Below are 21,295 nucleotides of genomic sequence, written 5' to 3'. Positions count from 1 at the left end.
TATATAGAGCAGACTGGGGAGGGACATCATTTTAACAGTATGGATTCTGCCAATCCAGGACAGCATAGGTGTATCCCATTTAGTTAGGGCGGCTTTGATGGAGCAGAACATGGGGGGCTAATTAGCCTGAAATATACCTTTTAATGTGGGAGTTAAAAATATCCCCAAGTATGACAGGGTGTCCCTACAGGTGACAAACCCAAAATCTGATTCCAATAGGCTAATCATAGATAGCGCGGAATTACAATACATGGCCCCGGATTTGGAGGCATTGATTTGCAGTCCGGAGGCTTTTGAGAAGTCATCAAACAACTTCCACAGACAGAGATATTAAAGGATTAGTCAGGGTCAAAAGTCCTGTGAATAAATCTTAACTCCAGATATATCTAAATTGTCTCTGATGAGATTGGCTATGGGCTCCATAGCGAGAGCTAAAAGTGCCAGGGAAAGGGGACACCCCTGATGTATGCCTCTGTGGATTGGTATTGCAGATATGCTGGTTAAGGGTAATTTAAGAAATGCTTGGGGATGTTAGTAAATGACATGAAGTGCATTCACAAATGAACCCTGAAACCCCATTGTATGGAAGACCTCAAATATATAATCCCCAAAAAGGCTGTCAAAGGCCTTCTTTATGTCTAAGGAGATAAGCATAAAAGGATTGCAGTGTGTATTAGACCAGTGAGGGATATCAAGAAGTTTACGTATATTATCTGGGGCCTTGTGCCCCGGGATAAAAACCACCCTGGTCAGTGTGAATCAGATCAGGGAGCAGTTGGTTTAGGCGGCGAGCTAATATAGCTGTAAAGATCTTAGTATCAACATTTAATAAGGAGATGGGGCGGTAGTTAGCTTGCAAGAGGTGTTTTTTCTTGGGCTTGGGTATGACTGTTATCAGTGCATCCAAACACTCAGCTGGCACCTCCAGGTCTTGCAAAATATTGTTACAAAGGGCGCAGATATGGGAGGAGAGAATAGTGAGATACTTCTTATAGTACATAGCTGTTAGGCCATCGGGGCCAGACCCCTTGCCTTGAGTAAAGTCACAAACCGTTTGCTCTACCTCGGGAAAAGAAACTGGTCTGTTCAAGCTCAAGAGGGCCTCAGAGGAAAGGGTAGGGAGCCTGGCCTTAGTCAAAAAATCAGGCATGACTGCGGAGGCAATTGGAAATCTTTTCCTATAGAGTGATTGAAAGAACTGTGAGAAAACCTAATATATCCAATTAGGATTGGATGTGGTCTGGCCTTCTCCAGTTTGTATCCTAAATACTTGGTTGATACGTTGTATGTCTCTGAGTTTGCAAGCCAGTAACTTATCTGGTTTGTTAACCAATTTATAATAGAGAGCACGGGTCCAACTCAAAGCTCGCTCTGTTTTATGGGATAACAAAGAGTCAAGTTGTAGTTTGGTGTTTTTAACAGCATTATAGAAATATAAGGAAGGCCATTGCTGATGAGCATAGGCTCATCAGGACAGTTTGTCCTCTAATCTTAACTGGGCCAGACCCCATTCCCTTTTTTCCCAGAGGCCAGAGCAATGAGTTAACCTCTTATGAAGGCTTTAAGCAAAAGCCATACCCATGGTAGAGAAGTTCCCGCCTTACCCCTGGCGTTAGTGGCGAAAAAAACACCCAGCTCCTCAGCAACCTGCTAATAACTCATCGGATCAGTTAATAAGGGCTCATTCAATCTCCAGGAGTAGGGTAAAAACTATTTTGGGGTAAAATCGAATACTGATAATAACATATCATGATCTGACCATGAGCAGACAATATGTCTAGAATACAATAGATGTTTAAGTGTATGTGTCGAGGCGAGGATCATATCAATTTTAGACTACTGGTGATGGGAGCTGGAGAAGAAAGTGTATCCCCTCTGAGATCCATTGTGCTCCCGTCAGGTGTCAGTTAATCGCAGAGATTGCATTGAATCAGAAATGAGCCACCAGATAACTCTTTATAAAGTATTATCTTCAACCTGCAGTCTCTTTTTTATATTGTGATATGGAACTATTAGAAGCTCACCTGCATTTCATGTCCAGTTTTATATCTCTCATCTGTCTTCCCAATCTCATAACTCTGGCTGTATAGATAAAACACAATAAATACATTTATTAATGTAAAAAAATAAATTCTCATTATAATTTCACTTTTTTATAATAAAAAAGTACACAATAATCCAAATCCCATAAAAAAGATACAATTCATATACATTACTCACAAAAAGTTAGGGATATTTGGCTTGTGGGGGAAATTTCAGGATGAACCTAAAATGCACTCTAATCTTTACAGGTGAACTTAATGTGACCTTCCCTAAACTTTTCAATGTACATTTTAAACTATTCAGTGTTTCAGTATTTTTTGCACAACTTGCTGTTCTCTAACAAGGAGCTGAACAAAAGCAAATTTAAAAACAGGTGTTCCACAACAGACGACACCTAACAATTGATCAACAGCACCTCACCATTGTGAGGCTTCAAGCAGGATGTTCTCAGAAGGAAGTGGCCACTGAGCTTAGAGTATCACAGAGTGTCATAAGCAGGTCACAACAGAGAGACTGGAAGAGTCACAGAAAGGCATAGAAGTGGACGTCCTTTGGCCACATCCCACACTGATGCCTGCTTCTTTGTGAACAATGCCTTGTGGAACATGATGAATGCCAGACAACTCCGGGCACATTTAAGGGTGGCGAGAGGCATCCAAGTGTCATGTCAGACCATTTGAAACCATTTACATCAGCGTGGTTTGCGTGCTAGACAGCCTGCAAGGGTACATGACCATATCAGCAAGCACAGGTGTCATGGTCTGGCATGGGTCAGGGAGCATCTATGCTGGACGAGGGAGAAGAAGGCCTCTGTGCTGTTCACTGATGAAAGTCGAATCACACTGAGCATAAATGATGGCCGCCAACAATGTTGAAGACGTCAAGGAGAGCATTATGCATCAGCCACTGTTGTCACCAGACAAACCTTTACTGGTGATGGTGTTACAGAACTTCCCTACACTTTGTGAATGGTACAGTGATAAGCCTATACTACTTGAATAACATCATTAATCCAATTATTGTGGTTCTGCATGAATAGCACAGGCCAAATTTCATCTTCATAAACGACAATGCGCCAGCTCATCGAGGATGCATCATTAGGGAACGGCAGCTGGAGACTGGGGTACCTCAAATAGAGTGGCCTGCACTTTCTCCAGGCCTGAATCCTATTGAAAACCTATGGGATCAGCTGAGTAGCTATGTAAAGGCTCGTAACTCTGTACCCCAGAACATCAATGACCTGAGGGCTTCCCTTCAAGAAGAGTGGGGTGCCATGCAGACAATAAGTCAACTTGTGAACAGCATGAGACGTCGTTGTCAAGCTGTAATTCATGCTCCAGGCCATATGACAAGTTATTGAGACCCTGACATTTATTGTGGGGGTATAGCCACCACTGTTGTTGGCTTTTGTTTCAATAAATTGTTTGAGATGAGGAAATCACCACTGAATGCTTCTACTTAAATGCCCTACTTTCATGATATTTCACTGTAGCTTGAACTTTTTAAGTTTTCCATAAATTTCTCCCGAAAGCCGAATAACCTTAACTTTTTGTGTGTAGGCCCATTGCAGTATATATGTATAATTTAATAGCATCAATTAACATGGTTATAATGTATGCTAAAAATAATAATGCGTGCAGTATAAGCAATTGTACTAACTAGATCTCTATGGATAATCCAAAATTAAATATAAATGTTGGATTGGTAAACTTAACCCCTTAACCCTACGAGTGCTCCAGCGTGCGCTGAGGAGCAGAGGAGCCGAGTCAGGGCATTTTAGACCGGGATGGTTTAAAAGGGAGGTAAGCCCAGTATATTGCGCTCCCCTCCTGTGTAATTTGATAGGCGGTGAGACATGGGTTCTTGTGGGGACACTTCCCTATACCCGTCCAGATACAGACAACTGTTTGTCTCTGGAGACTTTATAAGGAGCTGCCTAAACATTTGACACCTCCATTACATCTCTGATTTCAAAATTGAAGCAGTTAGTGGATCTCTGTTTAAACATCCAATAGATCCAATTGGTGTGTATTTAGACAATTTTGTTTATTTTTTGTTTTCCCTTTATCTTTATTTTAGTTTACTCTCTATCTATATATCCCCTGATGAGTCCCTGTAAGGGATGAAACATGTCATGAGAGAGGGACATTTTTAGGGGCATGTTTCTGACGGGGTCACCCCTATCGGGGCGGGTGCTCTGTATCACTGTTAGGTAGGGACTAATAGCCCCCATCCCAACCAATTTCAGGTTGTACATGTAAGGGCGAGTTACAATAATGTCCCCAGAAGTTTCACCACAGTGATACAGGCCCTGCTGCTTCCACTTCTATCTTTAGCAAAAGGACGAGTCCTGGGCAAACAGAAATGGGTATATGCACCTCAGGATCTGGTAAGACTATTCCAACTATACAGTCGTGGACAAAAGTTTAGAGAATTACATAAATATTGGAAATTGGAAAAGTTGCTGCTTAAGTTTTTATAATAGAAATTTGCATATACTCCAGAATGTTATGAAGAGTGATCAGATGAATTGCATAGTCCTTCTTTGCCATTAAAATAACTTAATCCCCAAAAAACCTTTCCACTGCATTTCATTGCTGTCATTAAAGGACCTGCTGAGATCATTTCAGTAATCGTCTTGTTAACTCAGATGAGAATGTTGACGAGCACAAGGCCGGAGATCATTATGTCAGGCTGATTGTGTTAAAATGGCAGACTTGACTTGTTAAAAGGAGGGTGATGCTTGAAATCATTGTTCTTCCATTGTTAACCATGGTGACCTGCAATGAAATGCGTGCAGCCATCATTGCGTTGCATAAAAATGGCTTCACAGGCAACGATATTGTGGCTACTAAGGCTACTTTCACACTAGCGTTCGTCGGTCCGCTCGTGAGCTCCGTTTGAAGGGGCTCACGAGCGGACCCGAACGCAGCCGTCCAGCCCTGATGCAGTCTGAATGGAGCGGATCCGCTCAGACTGCATCAGTCTGGCGGCGTTCAGCCTCCGCTCCGCTCGCCTCCGCACGGACAGGCGGACAGCTGAACGCTGCTTGCAGCGTTCGGGTGTCCGCCTGGCCGTGCGGAGGCGTGCGGATCCGTGCGGATCCGTCCAGACTTACAATGTAAGTCAATGGGGACGGATCCGTTTGAAGATGCCACAATATGGCTCAATCTTCAGGCGGATCCGTCCCCCATTGACTTTACATTGAAAGTCTGGACGGATCCGTACGAGGCTATTTTCACACTTAGCTGTTATATGCTAAAAATAATGCAGACGGATCCGTTCTGAACGGAGCCTCCGTCTGCATTATTATGATCGGATCCGCTCAGAACGGATCCGATCGAACGCTAGTGTGAAAGTAGCCTTAGATTGCACCTCAATCAACAATTTATAGGATCATCAAGAACTTCAAGGAAAAAGGTTGAATTCTTGTTAAAAAGGCTTCAGGGCGTCCAAGAAAGTCCAGCAAGCGCCAGGATAGTCTCCTAAAGAGGATTCAGCTGCGGGATCAGAGTGCCACCAGTGCAGAGCTTGCTCAGGAAAGGCAGCAGGCAGGTGTGAGCGCATCTGCACGCACAATGAGGCGAAGACTTTTGGAAAATGGCCTGGTGTCAAGAAGGGCAGCAAAGAAGCCACTTCTCTCCAAAAAAACATCAGGGACAGATTGATCTTCTGCAGAAAATATGGTGAATTGACTGCTGAGGACTGGGGCAAAGTCATATTCTCCGATGAAGCCTCTTTCCGATTGTTTGGGGCATCAGGAAAAAGGCTTGTCCAGAGAAGAAAAGGTGAGCGCTACCATCAAAACACCCTCCAACAGCAACTTCTTTCAACAATCCCACAACAGTTTGGTGAAGAAAAATGCATTTTCCAGCACGATGGAGCACCGTGCCATAAGCTAAAAGTGATAACTAAGTGGCTCAGGGACCAAAACGTTGACATTTTGGGTCCATGGCCTGGAAACTCCCCAGATCTTAATCCCATTGAGAACTTGTGGTCAATCCTCAAGAGGCGGGTGGACAAACAAAAACCCACTAATTCTGACAAAATCCAAGAAGTGATTATGAAAGAATGGGTTTCTATCAGTCAGGAATTGGCCCAGAAGTTGATTGAGAACATGCCCAGTCGAATTGCAGAGGTCCTGAAAAAGAAGGGCCAACACTGCAAATACTGACTCTTTGCATAAATGTCATGTAATTGTCGATAAAAGCCTTTGAAACGGATGAAGTGCGTGTAATTATATTTCACTACATCACAGAAACAACTGAAACAAAGATCTAAAACCAGTTTAGCAGTAAACTTTGTGAAAACTAATATTTGTGTCATTCTCAAAACTTTTGGCCACAACTGTACATGATAAATGCCATTTGCTGAAGTGAGACAACTCCTTTAAGTTCACCGTATTTACTTTTGGATTACCGGTATACTGCACAAATTATTATTTTTAGATAATATCCAGCATACATTATATTTATAATCATGTTAATTAATATTGCTTAATTATGGTATGTCCTGCAATGATCCCTTGTATATGAATATTATCCTTTTAGTAGGATTTGAATTATTGTGTAATTTTTTATTATAAATAAATAAAATTATACTTCTGTATATTTTGGTATTTATATTCTGCTCCTCTCGATAGAAAAAGACCCGCTGAAGGATCACACTGGGAGCGTGTGGTGACATCATCAAGCTCAGTGCAGGTCCCTCGGCAGGTGTTTTTAAATCAAGAGAGGAGCGGACTGTCTCTGAGTGAGCAAGTGAATGAGGTGAGTGATTTTTTTTCCGTTCTTTCTAAGACAACTGTTACTGCCATTTTAGGAAAAAATATTAGCTACTGTACTACGAAATGAGAGGAAATCGACCGAATTCCACTTCAGATGCTTTGCTTCACTCAACACTATTTGTAACATGTGTCAAAGATTGAAGACCAGCACAGTGTCTTAAAGTGAATGTGTCATCAGAAAATTACCTATTGGTATAATGGTATTTTCAATTTTTCATATTACTGTCTATATTTAAAAAAATATCCTGCAGTTTTCACCCATATAGCACCAAATAAAAGTTTGGACACACCTTTTATTCCATGTTTATTATTATTATTATTTTTCTACATTGAAGATTCATATTAATGACATGTTTTTAAAAGTAGTAAAAAAAGGTATCACCATATCTATATGACCGGCTCTATGAAAATATCACATGATCCACCCTGTCAGGTGAATGCTGTAAAAAAAAAGAAAATAAAAAAACATCCATTTTTTGGTCACCTTTAGTCACAAAAAGTGTAATACTAAGCGATGTACCCCAAAATGGTACCAATCAAACCGTCATCTCATCCCGCAAAAAATGAGACCCTACATTAGACAATCGCTCAAAAACTTAACAAAAATAAAAAAATTGACACATTAGGTATCACCGCGTCCGTAACAACGGCTCTATAAAAATATCACATAATCTACCCCTACATAATCTAACCTGAATGCTGTAAAAAAATAAAAGTAAAAACTGTGCCAAAACAGACATTTTTTGTCACCATGCACGTATGTCTCCCAAAATGGAACCAATCAGTCATATCATCCCGCAAAAAATTAGATCCTATCTAGGACCATGGCTCAAAAAGTAAAAAAAAATATGGCTCTCAGAAAATGGCAATAAAAAAATATATGTTTCTTGTCAAAAATGCTTTTACTATCTAAAACTTAACGAAAATAAAAATAATAGGCATATTAGGTATCGTCACGTCCGGAATAACCTGCCCTATAAAAATATCACATGACCTACCCGGTCAGTTGAATGCTATAAAAATAAATAAATAAAAACTGTGAAAGAGCAGTTATTTTTTGTCACCTCGCCTTACAAAATGCGTAATATTGAGTGATCAAAAATTCATATGTACCCCAAAATGGTTCCAATTAAAAAGTCACCTTATCCCGCATTTATTTTGCTGTTAACCCTTGCTGTGTTGCAATAAAAAATCATTAAAAAAAAAAATGTTGCCTCCAATTTTCTTTAAAGGGACTCTGTCACCACTTTCTAACCCCCACTTTTAAAACTATAGTTCTGTCCATGGAGCCCCTGTGATTACAATGGTGTTGTTATATGCGAAATCTGCTGGCTCGTTTTGATAAAAAAAAACTTTTATCTAACCTGTCAATCATGAGGATAAGGTGCCCAGGGCGTTTCTCCTGGTCTGAACATGCCGCCCGCCGCCGCCGCCGTTGGTGCCCAGCTCCTCCTCTGATCCTTTCAGCGCCGCCTGAATGTGAAGAAATAAGCCTCCGGCTCTCCCTCAGTCCCCCCTCCTTTTCTAAAATTTCGCGCGGGCGCACAGGCCTGTGCCTGATGCGCCCGTGCAGACTTTTCGATTCAGCCTCATTGAGCGAAGTGCGCATGCGCATGCGCACTTTGCTCAACCTCCCGATAACGCGAACACTGCCGCACGCGCGGGATCTTAGAAAAGAAGGAGGGGGGACTGAGGGAGAGCCGGAGGCGTATTTCTTCACATTCAGGCGGCGCTGATTCAAGGCAGAGGAGGAGCTGGGCACCAACGGCGGCGGCGGCGGGCAGCATGTTCAGACCAGGAGAAACGCCCTGGGCACCTTATCCTCATGATTGACAGGTTAGATAAAAGGTTTTTTTTATCAAAACGAGCCAGCAGATTTCGCATATAACAACACTATTGTAATCACAGGGGCTCCATGGACAGAACTATAGTTTTAAAAGTGGGGGTTAGAAAGTGGTGACAGAGTCCCTTTAAGTCTTGTGGAACAAACACCTAAAGGCTTAACAAAGTGTGTAACATCAGTTTTGAATAATTTTAAGGGGTGTGGTTTCTAAAATTGGGTCATTTATGGGTGGTTTCCATTATGTAAGCCCCTCAAAATCACTTTATATCTGAATTGGTGCTTAAAAATGGTTTTGGAAATTTTCTTGAAAATGTTAAAAATTGCTTCTATACTTCTAAGCCTTCTAACACCCAAAAAAAAAAAAAAAAATGACATTCACAAAATTATGCCAACATAAAGTAGACATATGGGGAATGATGACTGATAACTATTTTATGAGGCATTGTTATCTGTCTCAAAAGCAGAGAAATTAAAATTTAGAAAATTGCAAATTTCTCCTGATTTTTGGTAAATTTGGGATTTGTTTTATAAATAAAGGAAAAATATATTAACTCAAATTTATCACCGAAGTACAATGTGTCACGAGAAAACAGAATGGCTTAGATAAGTAAAAGCGTTCCAAAGTTATTACCACATAAAGTGACACATCCCAAATGGCTTGGGAAGGAAGATGAAAACTGGCCCGGGGTAGAAAGGGTTAATGTTTGTCCAGGTTTCTGTATCCATCACAAGAATGTCTGAGCTTGAATTAGAGCAACAAACAGTGAGGCACTGTCTGTAAGGGAGTTTTTAGCTAGTAAACAAATAACTATGTTGGAACACCATCCCTATTCAACAGCAACCCCAATGACTTTTTTCTGTTCCCAAAGATAAAGGAAATATTAAAAGTGCAGTACTTCTGAATAGGGTCACTGGAAAAGGTTTAATTGTTATAATGTTGCCTTGCTTAGTGAAATATTCTCATATACTCTATTTGTATACCCAATAGTAGTGTATGCATAAGTCAGAGTTAACACCTTGATTTAACCCCTTTTAAGGTGCAAGAAAATGGACCTGGGTGCTGCGAAAGCATCTATGCTTGCTCCTTAGGGCTAAGCCTGAGTCCCAGAGAACCATCTTCTGCTTTCAGTTACAGCCAAGAAAGCAATTTTATCTGAAATACTTCAGAGCAGTGGCGTGCCATGGTGATCCATCCCGAGTGCCAGCTGTCAGGGATGCAAAGAGTGATTCTATGAATACACTCTCTACACTCTCTTTTAAGGCTACTTTTACATATGCGTTTTTGCTGGATCTGTTGTGGATCAGTAATAGCTCTTCCGTCTAGATAATGCAACCGGCACAATCCGTTATTAATTGATCCAGTTGTATTATCTTTAGCCATGACGGATCCGGCATTAAAACCATTGTAAGTCATTGTGTGCCGGATAAATTTTATTTTGTGTTAGAGAAAACGGATCCGGTACCATTGACTTATATTGTGTATCATGCCGGATCCATCTTGCTCCGCATCCCACACCAGACAAAAAAATGCTACTTGCAGCAGTTTTCTGTCCGGTATGGGAACGCAACCAAATGGAACACAATGCATTCTGGTGCATTCCATTCCATTCAGTTCAGTTTTGTTCCCATTGACAATAAATTGGGACAAAATGGAGGCGTTTCCTCCGGTATTGAGATCCCCTGCTAGATGTCAATACCGGAAATAAAAAATGCTAATGTGGTAGAAAAACATGAGGGAGGTGAAGTAGGTGGGTGCTGCACTGTAGCGAACATTGTGAGTGAGAACGAGCAGTTATCTGAAAGTGATTGAAGGATGTGATGTCAAAATATCCTAATACGGATCATTAATAGAATCCCCCAGAATCTTCTCAGCATCTCATGAACCCTTTGGGTCTGATTATGAAACGTTCCTATAAGTCTTATTGGATTTTTTACCCGTGCGGTTGTTCATTGGCCTAAGAAGGCTATTCCTATCAATCATAGCAGAATGTATGTAGGCTACTTTTAGAACTTCCTGCGGGTACCTACATCGTAAAAATCTATCCCTGAAATCTCTAACCTGTTTCCTAAAGGCAGGGGCATAGTTAGGTCAAAACATTCGGGGCTTGAGCCCCGGATGTTTTGACCAGTGCTCCGAATGTTATGCTGGCAGGGCCAGCCGCTCTATCTCTCCTGCGCTGTGCTGCGCAGCGCTACTCTACACCAGCCATTCTAATCCGTATCCTGCAGTAACTGAACTTTAAATCAGCGTTCATCTCATTACTATCTTACACACTCAGCTCCGGAAACATGCAGTGCGGGCGGCACTCGCTCACTGACGTCACGCGACTGCTCCTCCCCCTAGGTGGCGCAGGCGCGTGACATCAGTGAGTGAGCACCGCCCACACTGCCTGTTACTGGAGCTGAGTGTGTAAGTCTATATAGTAATGAGATGAGCGCTGATTTAAAGTTAAGTTACTGCAGGATACGGATTACTGAGGGGATGATCTGTGGGGTTGCCCAGATGGCTAGGCCCTCCACAGTAGTTATTAACCCCTTTCAGCAGTCCCCCATTCACTGAAGGGGGGACTGCTGAAAGGGGTTAATAACTGTTGTGAAGGGGGGGCTGCGGAAAGGGGTTAATAACTACTGTGAAGGGGGGACTGCTGAAAGGGGTTAATAACTACTGTGGAGGGGGGACTGCTGAAAGGGGTTAATAACTACTGTGAAGCCCCCCCAGGCTATGGGGGCATGGCTTAATGGATTGGGGGCGTGATACAGTGGGCTTGTGCCCCGGATGTTTTCAGACCCTAGCAACGCCCCTGCCTAAAGGTATCATCACTCGAACAATTCCTTCGTAACCTCAAATATTGGCTTTTAGGTATACCTCTCCTTAAGGGAAGCTGATGGTGACTTTCCCATTGTCTCCATGGGTTTCAATTAGACTTCAGTTTGTAACCTGCCATTTTACTTGTAGATCATATCATCAAGAAACGGAATTATCCACTTATCGGCCTCCCAGGTAAACCTAAGGCCAATTGGATTCACATTCAGCTGTTCAACAAAAAGATTAAAGGAATCCTCTGTCCCATCACAGAGTACCAGAATATCATTGATGAATCTACCCCAGAAAAGGATTTTGTTACTCCACTCATTTTCCTACTCATCAAACACCAGAAAAATCCTATTAAGTCAAGAATAAACTGATTTTGCATCCCACTGTATCCCTCTTGTTTCAAGTCTCAAGTCAGTAAATAGACACTGGCCCTTACTATTCTCATTATCAGCAAGTAAAGACTCAAGTACAAGTACCCCTTAAAGGTCCTCAAGTGGGATACCTAACCTCACACATTGCTCTTGGTCATGATGTTTATAAAACTTGTGCCACTTGAGTTTTCTTATAAAGAGGAATCAAACTTGTTAGTAGGCACAAATGTTGGTCCCTTTGATAGAACCTCCACCTCAATTTTCGTTAAGATCTTATCAGACAGATTAATTATCTGATTTTCATCTGTCAAAATGCCCCCCCACTCCCCTCCTCTGGGACCCAATTGTTTCTCTATCCCTCAGTTAATAGGGAAAATTCACCAGGGCCTTTAGAGAAAGAAAGATAGAAGGAGTAATACAACCGCAGGGCAGCAGCATTACACGTCAGCAGGCACGCTGAGCCAATCTGGAGCAGAGGTCAGGAAGAAAAAACTGCATGCTATGAGCGGGGCATGCATGTGTGTGGAGATGGATATATATACACTGCGTGCAGAATTATTAGGCAAATGAGTATTTTGACCACATCATCCTCTTTATGCATGTTGTCTTACTCCAAGCTGTATAGGCTCGAAAGCCTACTACCAATTAAGCATATTAGGTGATGTGCATCTCTGTAATGAGAAGGGGTGTGGTCTAATGACATCAACACCCTATATCAGGTGTGCATAATTATTAGGCAACTTCCTTTCCTTTGGCAAAATGGGTCAAAAGAAGCACTTGACAGGCTCAGAAAAGTCAAAAATAGTGAGATATCTTGCAGAGGGATGCAGCACTCTTAAAATTGCAAAGCTTCTGAAGCGTGATCATCGAACAATCAAGCGTTTCATTCAAAATAGTCAACAGGGTCGCAAGAAGCGTGTGGAAAAACCAAGGCGCAAAATAACTGCCCATGAACTGAGAAAAGTCAAGCGTGCAGCTGCCAAGATGCCACTTGCCACCAGTTTGGCCATATTTCAGAGCTGCAACATCACTGGAGTGCCCAAAAGCACAAGGTGTGCAATACTCAGAGACATGGCCAAGGTAAGAAAGGCTGAAAGACGACCACCACTGAACAAGACACACAAGCTGAAACGTCAAGACTGGGCCAAGAAATATCTCAAGACTGATTTTTCTAAGGTTTTATGGACTGATGAAATGAGAGTGAGTCTTGATGGGCCAGATGGCTGGATTGGTAAAGGGCAGAGAGCTCCAGTCCGACTCAGACGCCAGCAAGGTGGAGGTGGAGTACTGGTTTGGGCTGGTATCATCAAAGATGAGCTTGTGGGGCCTTTTTGGGTTGAGGATGGAGTCAAGCTCAACTCCCAGTCCTACTGCCAGTTTCTGGAAGACACCTTCTTCAAGCAGTGGTACAGGAAGAAGTCTGCAAGGTAAGAAAAACATGATTTTCATGCAGGACAATGCTCCATCACACGCGTCCAAGTACTCCACAACGTGGCTGGCAAGAAAGGGTATAAAAGAAGAAAATCTAATGACATGGCCTCCTTGTTCACCTGATCTGAACCCCATTGAGAACCTGTGGTCCATCATCAAATGTGAGATTTACAAGGAGGGAAAACAGTACACCTCTCTGAACAGTGTCTGGGAGGCTGTGGTTGCTGCTGCACGCAATGTTGATGGTGAACAGATCAAAACACTGACAGAATCCATGGATGGCAGGCTTTTGAGTGTCCTTGCAAAGAAAGGTGGCTATATTGGTCACTGATTTGTTTTTGTTTTGTTTTTGAATGTCAGAAATGTATATTTGTGAATGTTGAGATGTTATATTGGTTTCACTGGTAAAAATAAATAATTGAAATGGGTATATATTTGTTTTTTGTTAAGTTGCCTAATAATTATGCACAGTAATAGTCACCTGCACACACAGATATCCCCCTAAAATAGCTAAAACTAAAAACAAACTAAAAACTACTTCCAAAAATATTCAGCTTTGATATTAATGAGTTTTTTGGGTTCATTGAGAACATGGTTGTTGTTCAATAATAAAATTAATCCTCAAAAATACAACTTGCCTAATAATTCTGCACTCCCTGTATATAAATATATATATAATCCAAATAAATTTAACGCAGCACTCCTTGGATAAAAAGTGAAAAATTTTATATTTATTCAACACATGTTGATACACATGTTGATACAGGCAACATTTCAGTTCTCTCACAGAGCCATTATCAAGCCAAGTGATATATAAATGTGTGTTTATGTATTTGTATGAATGCATGTGTATATATGTGTCTATATATACTGTATATAATATATATATATACAGTACAGACCAAAAGTTTAGACACACCTTCTCATTCAAAGAGTTTTCTTTATTTTCATGACTATGAAAATTGTAGATTCACACTGAAGGCATCAAAACTATGAATTAACACATGTGGAATTATATACATAACAAAAAATTGTGAAACAACTGAAAATATGTCATATTCTAGGTTCTTCAAAGTAGCCACCTTTTGCTTTGATTACTGCTTTGCACACTCTTGGCATTCTCTTGATGAGCTTCAAGAGGTAGTCACCTGAAATGGTCTTCCAACAGTCTTGAAGGAGTTCCCAGAGATGCTTAGCACTTGTTCGCCCTTTTGCCTTCACTATGCGGTCCAGCTCACCCCAAACCATCTCGATTGGGTTCAGGTCCGGTGACTGTGGAGGCCAGGTCATTTGGCGCAGCACCCCATCACTCTCCTTCATGGTCAAATAGCCCTTACACAGCCTGGAGGTGTGTTTCGGACCATTGTCCTGTTGAAAAATAAATGATGGTCCAACTAAACGCAAACCAGATGGAATAGCATGCCACTGCAAGATGCTGTGGCAGCCATGCTGGTTCAGTATGCCTTTAATTTTGAATAAATCCCCAACAGTGTCACCAGCAAAGCACCCCCACACAATCACACCTCCTCCTCCATGCTTCATGGTGGGAACCAGGCATGTAGAGTCCATCCGTTCACCTTTTCTGCGTCGCACAAAGACATGGTGGTTGGAACCAAAGATCTCAAATTTGGACTCATCAGACCAAAGCACAGATTTCCACTGGTCTAATGTCCATTCCTTGTGTTCTTTAGCCCAAACAAGTCTCTTCTGCTTGTTGCCTGTCCTTAGCAGGGGTTTCTTAGCAGATATTCTACCATGAAGGCCTGATTCACACAGTCTCCTCTTAACAGTTTTTCTAGAGCTGTGTCTGCTGCTAGAACTCTGTGTGGCATTGACCTGGTCTCTAATCTGAGCTGCTGTTAACCTGCGATTTCTGAGGCTGGTGACTCGGATGAACTTATCCTCCGCAGCAGAGGTGACTCTTGGTCTTCCTTTCCTGGGGCGGTCCGCATGTGAGCCAGTTTCTTTGTAGCACTTGATGGATTTTGTGACTGCACTTGAGGACACTTTCAAAGATTTCCCAATTTTTCGGACTGACTGACCTTCATTTCTTAAAGTAATGATGGCCACTCGTTTTTCTTTACTTAGCTGCTTTTTTCTTGCCATAATACAAATTCTAACAGTCTATTCAGTAGGACTATCAGCTGTGTATCCACCTGACTTCTCCACAATGCAACTGATGGTCCCAACCCCATTTAAAAGGCAAGAAATCCCACTTATTAAACCTGACATGGCACACCTGTGAAGTGAAAACCATTTCAAGCTCATCAAGAGAATGCCAAGAGTGTGCAAAGCAGTAATCAAAGCAAAAGGTGGCTACTTTGAAGAACCTAGAATATGACATATTTTCAGTTTTTTCACACTTTTTTGTTATGTATATAATTCCACATGTGTTAATTCATTGTTTAGATGCCTTCAGTGTGAATCTACAATTTTCATAGTCATGAAAATAATGAAAACTCTTTGAATGAGAAGGTGTGTCCAAACTTTTGGTCTGTACTGTGTATATATATACATATATATATATATATATATATATACAGAGAAAAGATTCAGTGGCAGCACCGTCAATGAAGAATGTGGGTGCAGCTGGCCCAGATACGGATAAAAGCCAATCCAAATAGATAAAATAACAAAAGAGGGCAGCACTCCATCAAGTAAAAAAATGAAAAATACTTTAATTACCCATATGGGACAAGCGACGTTTCGGCTCAATGTGTGAGCCTTTCTCAAGCAATGTGTACAGATAAAGTGCCAGGCATATATACTAGTGCAAATCAATACAATCAATGTTCAACACAGGTGTACATAATTCGTACTGAGTGAGTTAATTAACTTAAAAATACAATATAAACATCATGTCCATAGATTATTTCATAGAAAATCAGTGCAAAAAATAATCGATTGAATAATCAATTAAAACATACAGACGTTATTCACCAGAGTGTACAGTTATGATCAAAAATTTCATAATTATTCATTATCATATAATTGGTGCCAGCTGTATACATCAATAAAGTGCTAAGTGCTTACTGTGTGGGTCAGGCAAACGGGGGGTGAAGGAGGACATAGGGTATGGACGGCTGATTCACCACATGCGGTTCGGCGTGCCGGCGACATGACTGCGCATGTCATGATGACGTCTACAGAGTACTTCCTGGTTACGGTGTTGATGCGATGCCGTAGCTGTGTATTAACTTCCTGATGTCTCTTACACCATCTTGGATAAGGGCATTGTGCCTATATTGCCAGATACCCAAGTTGGTGGCAGCCAGTCTATGACACACACAGGTATGGGCACAATTAAGTGCTCTTTTTAACCTATATAGTTGGCAAGGTGAGTCCAGATACGGGATGCGACCGTGAAGCCGCTACCCACATCCATGATCCCAGTGCAGCTGCGAACCCACAGGTTAGTGTGGGATCGCAGTGCATCTGCGATCGATGCCCACACACAGCCATCCTATAGGGAGGGATCTCCTCATGTAAACCTGCTATGTAGATACGGGCTGTCACCACCAAGGCACCAATTGCATCTAGAGGCGCAGAGTATACTAATAAACAAGAACCGTCATTGCATAGATGTAAACAGAAACCATTGTTATGTGGATGTGCCGTCCATTGTAGCCATCTCATATCTCCTCACTCCATTCACCGTGGCCCACCCACTACAGGGAAAAGAAAAAAAGAGGAAAAAATAAAAAATTAGTAAATATATTGATTATAGCGAGAAATTAAACAAGAAAAATATATTCTTTATCTTGTACAAAAAATCACAATACAGGCAGGTGCGGTTGACAATACACCATACGTACAGAAAGCAAACCACAGTCCTAACCCACCCCAATCTTGTAGTCCACATTTAGACCACAAGGTTTGAGGGAATTGAGGGTGTGTATCCACCTGAGTTCCCGTCTACTGAGAAGATTAGCCCTGTTGCCACCTCTTCTGGGCATGGGTATAAAATCAATAATACAACACCTAAGATCTTTTTCAGTGTGTTTGAGGTCCGTAAAGTGTTTAGCTACTGGCAAGTCAAGCCGTTTTTTTCTTATGCTCAGGCGATGATTGTTAAGTCGTGATTTAAAATCGGTGGTGGTTTCGCCTACGTAAATTAAATTACATGGACATATAAGAACATAAATAATGTAACTGGAGTCACAGGTTAGATAATGTTGTATTGGATATGCTGCCCCAGTTTGTGGGTGTACAAAATTTCTGCCTTTCACAATGTATCTGCAGTTTACACAAGATAAGCATGGGAAACATCCTGTGCTGGTTGCTGTCAATGTTGTCTGTCTTGATTTTTTAGAGGTTCCTACATCCGCCCTGACTAGCTGATCTTTGAGGCTTTTGGACCTACGGTAGGACATCAGGGGGGGGGAATGGAATTCCTTTATGTTACTGTGGCATCCACCCAGTATACCCCAGTGACGTCGGATGATGTTCCCTATCATTGTGCTTTGTTCTGAGTGCATGGAGATAAATGGAATTCTAGCTGGCTTTGTCTGGTGTACCTTACTTTTAAGCGTGTCATTCCTATTTAGTTTCTTGACCAATTCTTTTTTGTCATAAAGTAATTGAGAGGGATATCCTCGTTTTCTAAACTTGTTAGTCAACACCTCAAGTGTGGTGTCCAACATATCCTGATCTGAGACTATACGTCTTGCTCTCAAAAATTGAGAATATGGCAAAGATCTAATCATCTTTTTGGGATGGTTACTGCTATATGTCAAAAGTGTGTTCCTGTCGGTCGGTTTTGTAAAAAGTGTGGTCTGCAGCTTACCGCCCGACATGAACACACATGTGTCAAGAAACTGCATATCAGTGTGGGAGTGCACTAGGGTGAATTGTAGTGCTTTGTCGAACCCATTCAGAAAAATGTGAAAATCAAGTAGTTGTTCAATAGTGCCAGTCCAGATGAGGAAGATGTCGTCTATGTACCGCCACCACGCCATAGCATGCTTGAAGTGGTGGCTTCCATAGACGACATCTTCCTCAAACCGCCGCATAAATATATTGGCGTAAGTTGGGGCCACGTTGGACCCCATTGCCACGCCCTGTTCCTGCACATAATAACAATCTTGAAAAAGAAAGTAATTGGATCTCAAAACAATTTCAAGAAGAGATAATATGAAGTGTTGAGCTTGACTAGTTAAAGAAGATTCATTCAACATGTGTGCAACTGCTGTTAAACCCTTGCAGTGATCAATTGAGGTGTAAAGGGATGTGACGTCAAAAGATGCTAACGTCACACTCTCCACACCTATCAAATTGATCGACTGAAGCTTCAATAAAAAATCAGTGGTGTCTTGTACATAGGAACTTCCTCCACATGCAAAGCTATGAAGTATCTTGTTGGTGCCTTGGTGGTGACAGCCCGTATCTACATAGCAGGTTTACATGAGGAGATCCCTCCCTATAGGATGGCTGTGTGTGGGCATCGATCGCAGATGCACTGCGATCCCACACTAACCTGTGGGTTCGCAGCTGCACTGGGATCATGGATGTGGGTAGCGGCTTCACGGTCGCATCCCGTATCTGGACTCACCTTGCCAACTATATAGGTTAAAAAGAGCACTTAATTGTGCCCATACCTGTGTGTGTCATAGACTGGCTGCCACCAACTTGGGTATCTGGCAATATAGGCACGATGCCCTTATCCAAGATGGTGTAAGAGACATCAGGAAGTTAATACACAGCTACGGCATCGCATCAACACCGTAACCAGGAAGTACTCTGTAGACGTCATCATGACATGCGCAGTCATGTCGCCGGCACGCCGAACCGCATGTGGTGAATCAGCCGTCCATACCCTATGTCCTCCTTCACCCCCCGTCTGCCTGACCCACACAGTAAGCACTTAGCACTTTATTGATGTATACAGCTGGCACCTAGTTATATGATAATGAATAATTATGAATTTTTGATCATAACTGTACACTCTGGTGAATAACGTCTGTATGTTTTAATTGATTATTCAATCGATTATTCTTTGCACTGATTTTCTATGAAATAATCTATGGACATGATGTTTATATTGTATTTTTAAGTTAATTAACTCACTCAGTACGAATTATGTACACCTGTGTTGAACATTGATTGTATTGATTTGCACTAGTATATATGCCTGGCACTTTATCTGTACACATTGCTTGAGAAAGGCTCACACATTGAGCCGAAACGTCGCTTGTCCCATATGGGTAATTAAAGTATTTTTCATTTTTTTACTTGATGGAGTGCTGCCCTCTTTTGTTATTTTATATATATATATATTGTGGGGGGATTTGCTCTGGTAGGCAGGGGTAAGCGGATGCAGTAAAGAGGCAAAAACCAGTCGGTAAAGCAAAACTTCAGTGTTTAGTCACACATAAGGAAAAAACTAAATTACAGTTCACAGTCTTGGTGTTAGTTCACACAATGGAAAGTCCAAGGGACAAAACAATCACCTTGTTAGCAGTTTTTTCACCAGCGGTCCACAACAGGCTTTAGGGAGCCTGTTTCCCAGCATGCGGCTCTCAGCCCTCCAGCACAGCACAAAGCCTCAGGTCCCAAACAGAGACTGACTGCGCTCCTCTGTCAGAGAAGAGTAATCCACCCCACCTGACAGTGCTGACTGCTTTTGAACCTGCGAAGACCCAGCCTGGAACGTGGGGAGTAGCCACCCACCCAGCACTTTGGCTACTCCCAGTAAAAGCCGTCCCATATCAGCTTTACAGCCATACTAAACAGCTGAAGTGTCAGCAATCTGCAATACTGACACTTCAAGAAAAAAAAAAAGACTCTTGCCTTGGTGACACGTACTGTCCATCAATGATGGCCCCTTGTTCCTTCCTACTATATATCAGTACTAATAGTGTGAGTATTGCTGCCATAATTAAAAAACATTGGTGAATTCTAACCAGTAATTTTGAGAAGGTGGAAGAATTTAAATCCCCACCTCTTTGTTCATATCGACGCAGCCGTAATCTGGGTGATAGATTGGTGAAGTCTGACATTGGTTTGTCCAGGGAGACGTGTGAGACCAGGAAGGGTTGTTACCCGTGTTACAATTGTGTTAATTGCAAGTTGATGTTGAGAGGTGACTCATTTGTTCACCCGGTGTCAGGGCAGAGGGTTAAAATCAGACAGTATTTTAGGGTACTTTCACACTTGCGGCAGGACGGTTCCGACAGGCTGTTCACCCTGTCGGATCCGTCCTGCAGCTATTTCGCCCTGCCGCCGGACCGCCGCTCCGTCCCCATTGACTATAATTGGGACGGGGGCGGAGCTCCGGTGCAGCACGGCGAAAGCCACTGGACTAAAAAGCCTGACATGCAGTAATTTTAGTCCGGCGGCCTTTCGCCGTGCACCGCCGTGCTGCGCAAGAGCTCCGCCCCCGTCCCCATTATAGTCAATGGGGACAGAGCGGCGGTCCGGCGGCACGGCGAAATAGCTGCAGGACGGATCCGACATGGTGATCAGCCTGTCGGATCCGTCCTGCCGCAAGTGTGAAAGTAGCCTAACATGCGATTTGTCTTATGTTGTCTATTTGCTGGTTTGCCCCTGTAACCTTTTATACATCGGTGAGACCACATGGGACGTCAAAACCCATCTCAATCAACATCAATATTCTATTAGAAAACAAAAAATGGATCTTCCTGTGTCAAAACACTTCACCGAGGTGAAACACACACAAAATAAATTAAAGTTTAGAATTCTGGAACAAATATCCCCCTCAAGACGAGGTGGTGATCGAACGAAACTATTGAAGTGACATGAGCTCTATTGGATTTATACTCTTGGTACTTTGAAGCCACAGGGCTTAAATGTGGAATTCAGGGTTGTCTAATTGCCGGTCATGCTTGTCCTCCTTTGCTCTGATTGTGTACATGAAAAACAACATGTGCTATATATTAACTGGTTTTCCTCTCCTTTTTTCCTATATAGGATAATATCATGAATATATACTATGAATGGTCATGTATGGTGAAGACTGGAGGAACTGTGCCGGCGATCCCTCTTTA

General features: G+C 42.1%; 1 protein-coding gene across 1 annotated transcript in view; it reads right to left on the bottom strand.

Moving 5' to 3' along the window:
* TEX11 (testis expressed 11) overlaps window positions 1–21,295 on the bottom strand; it is a 1,226,647-nt gene that overhangs the window by 889,846 nt on the left and 315,506 nt on the right. The window contains exon 8 of the mRNA XM_044268992.1: window positions 2,025–2,082. Within this exon, the coding sequence (XP_044124927.1) occupies window positions 2,025–2,082 (58 nt within the window). The remainder of the gene's footprint in view (window positions 1–2,024; window positions 2,083–21,295) is intronic.

Source organism: Bufo gargarizans, chromosome 9 (genome assembly GCF_014858855.1).
Source record: "Bufo gargarizans isolate SCDJY-AF-19 chromosome 9, ASM1485885v1, whole genome shotgun sequence".
NCBI lineage: Eukaryota > Metazoa > Chordata > Amphibia > Anura > Bufonidae > Bufo > Bufo gargarizans.
Note: the sequence above shows the minus strand (reverse complement) of the source record. Positions and strands in the feature narration are given on the sequence as shown.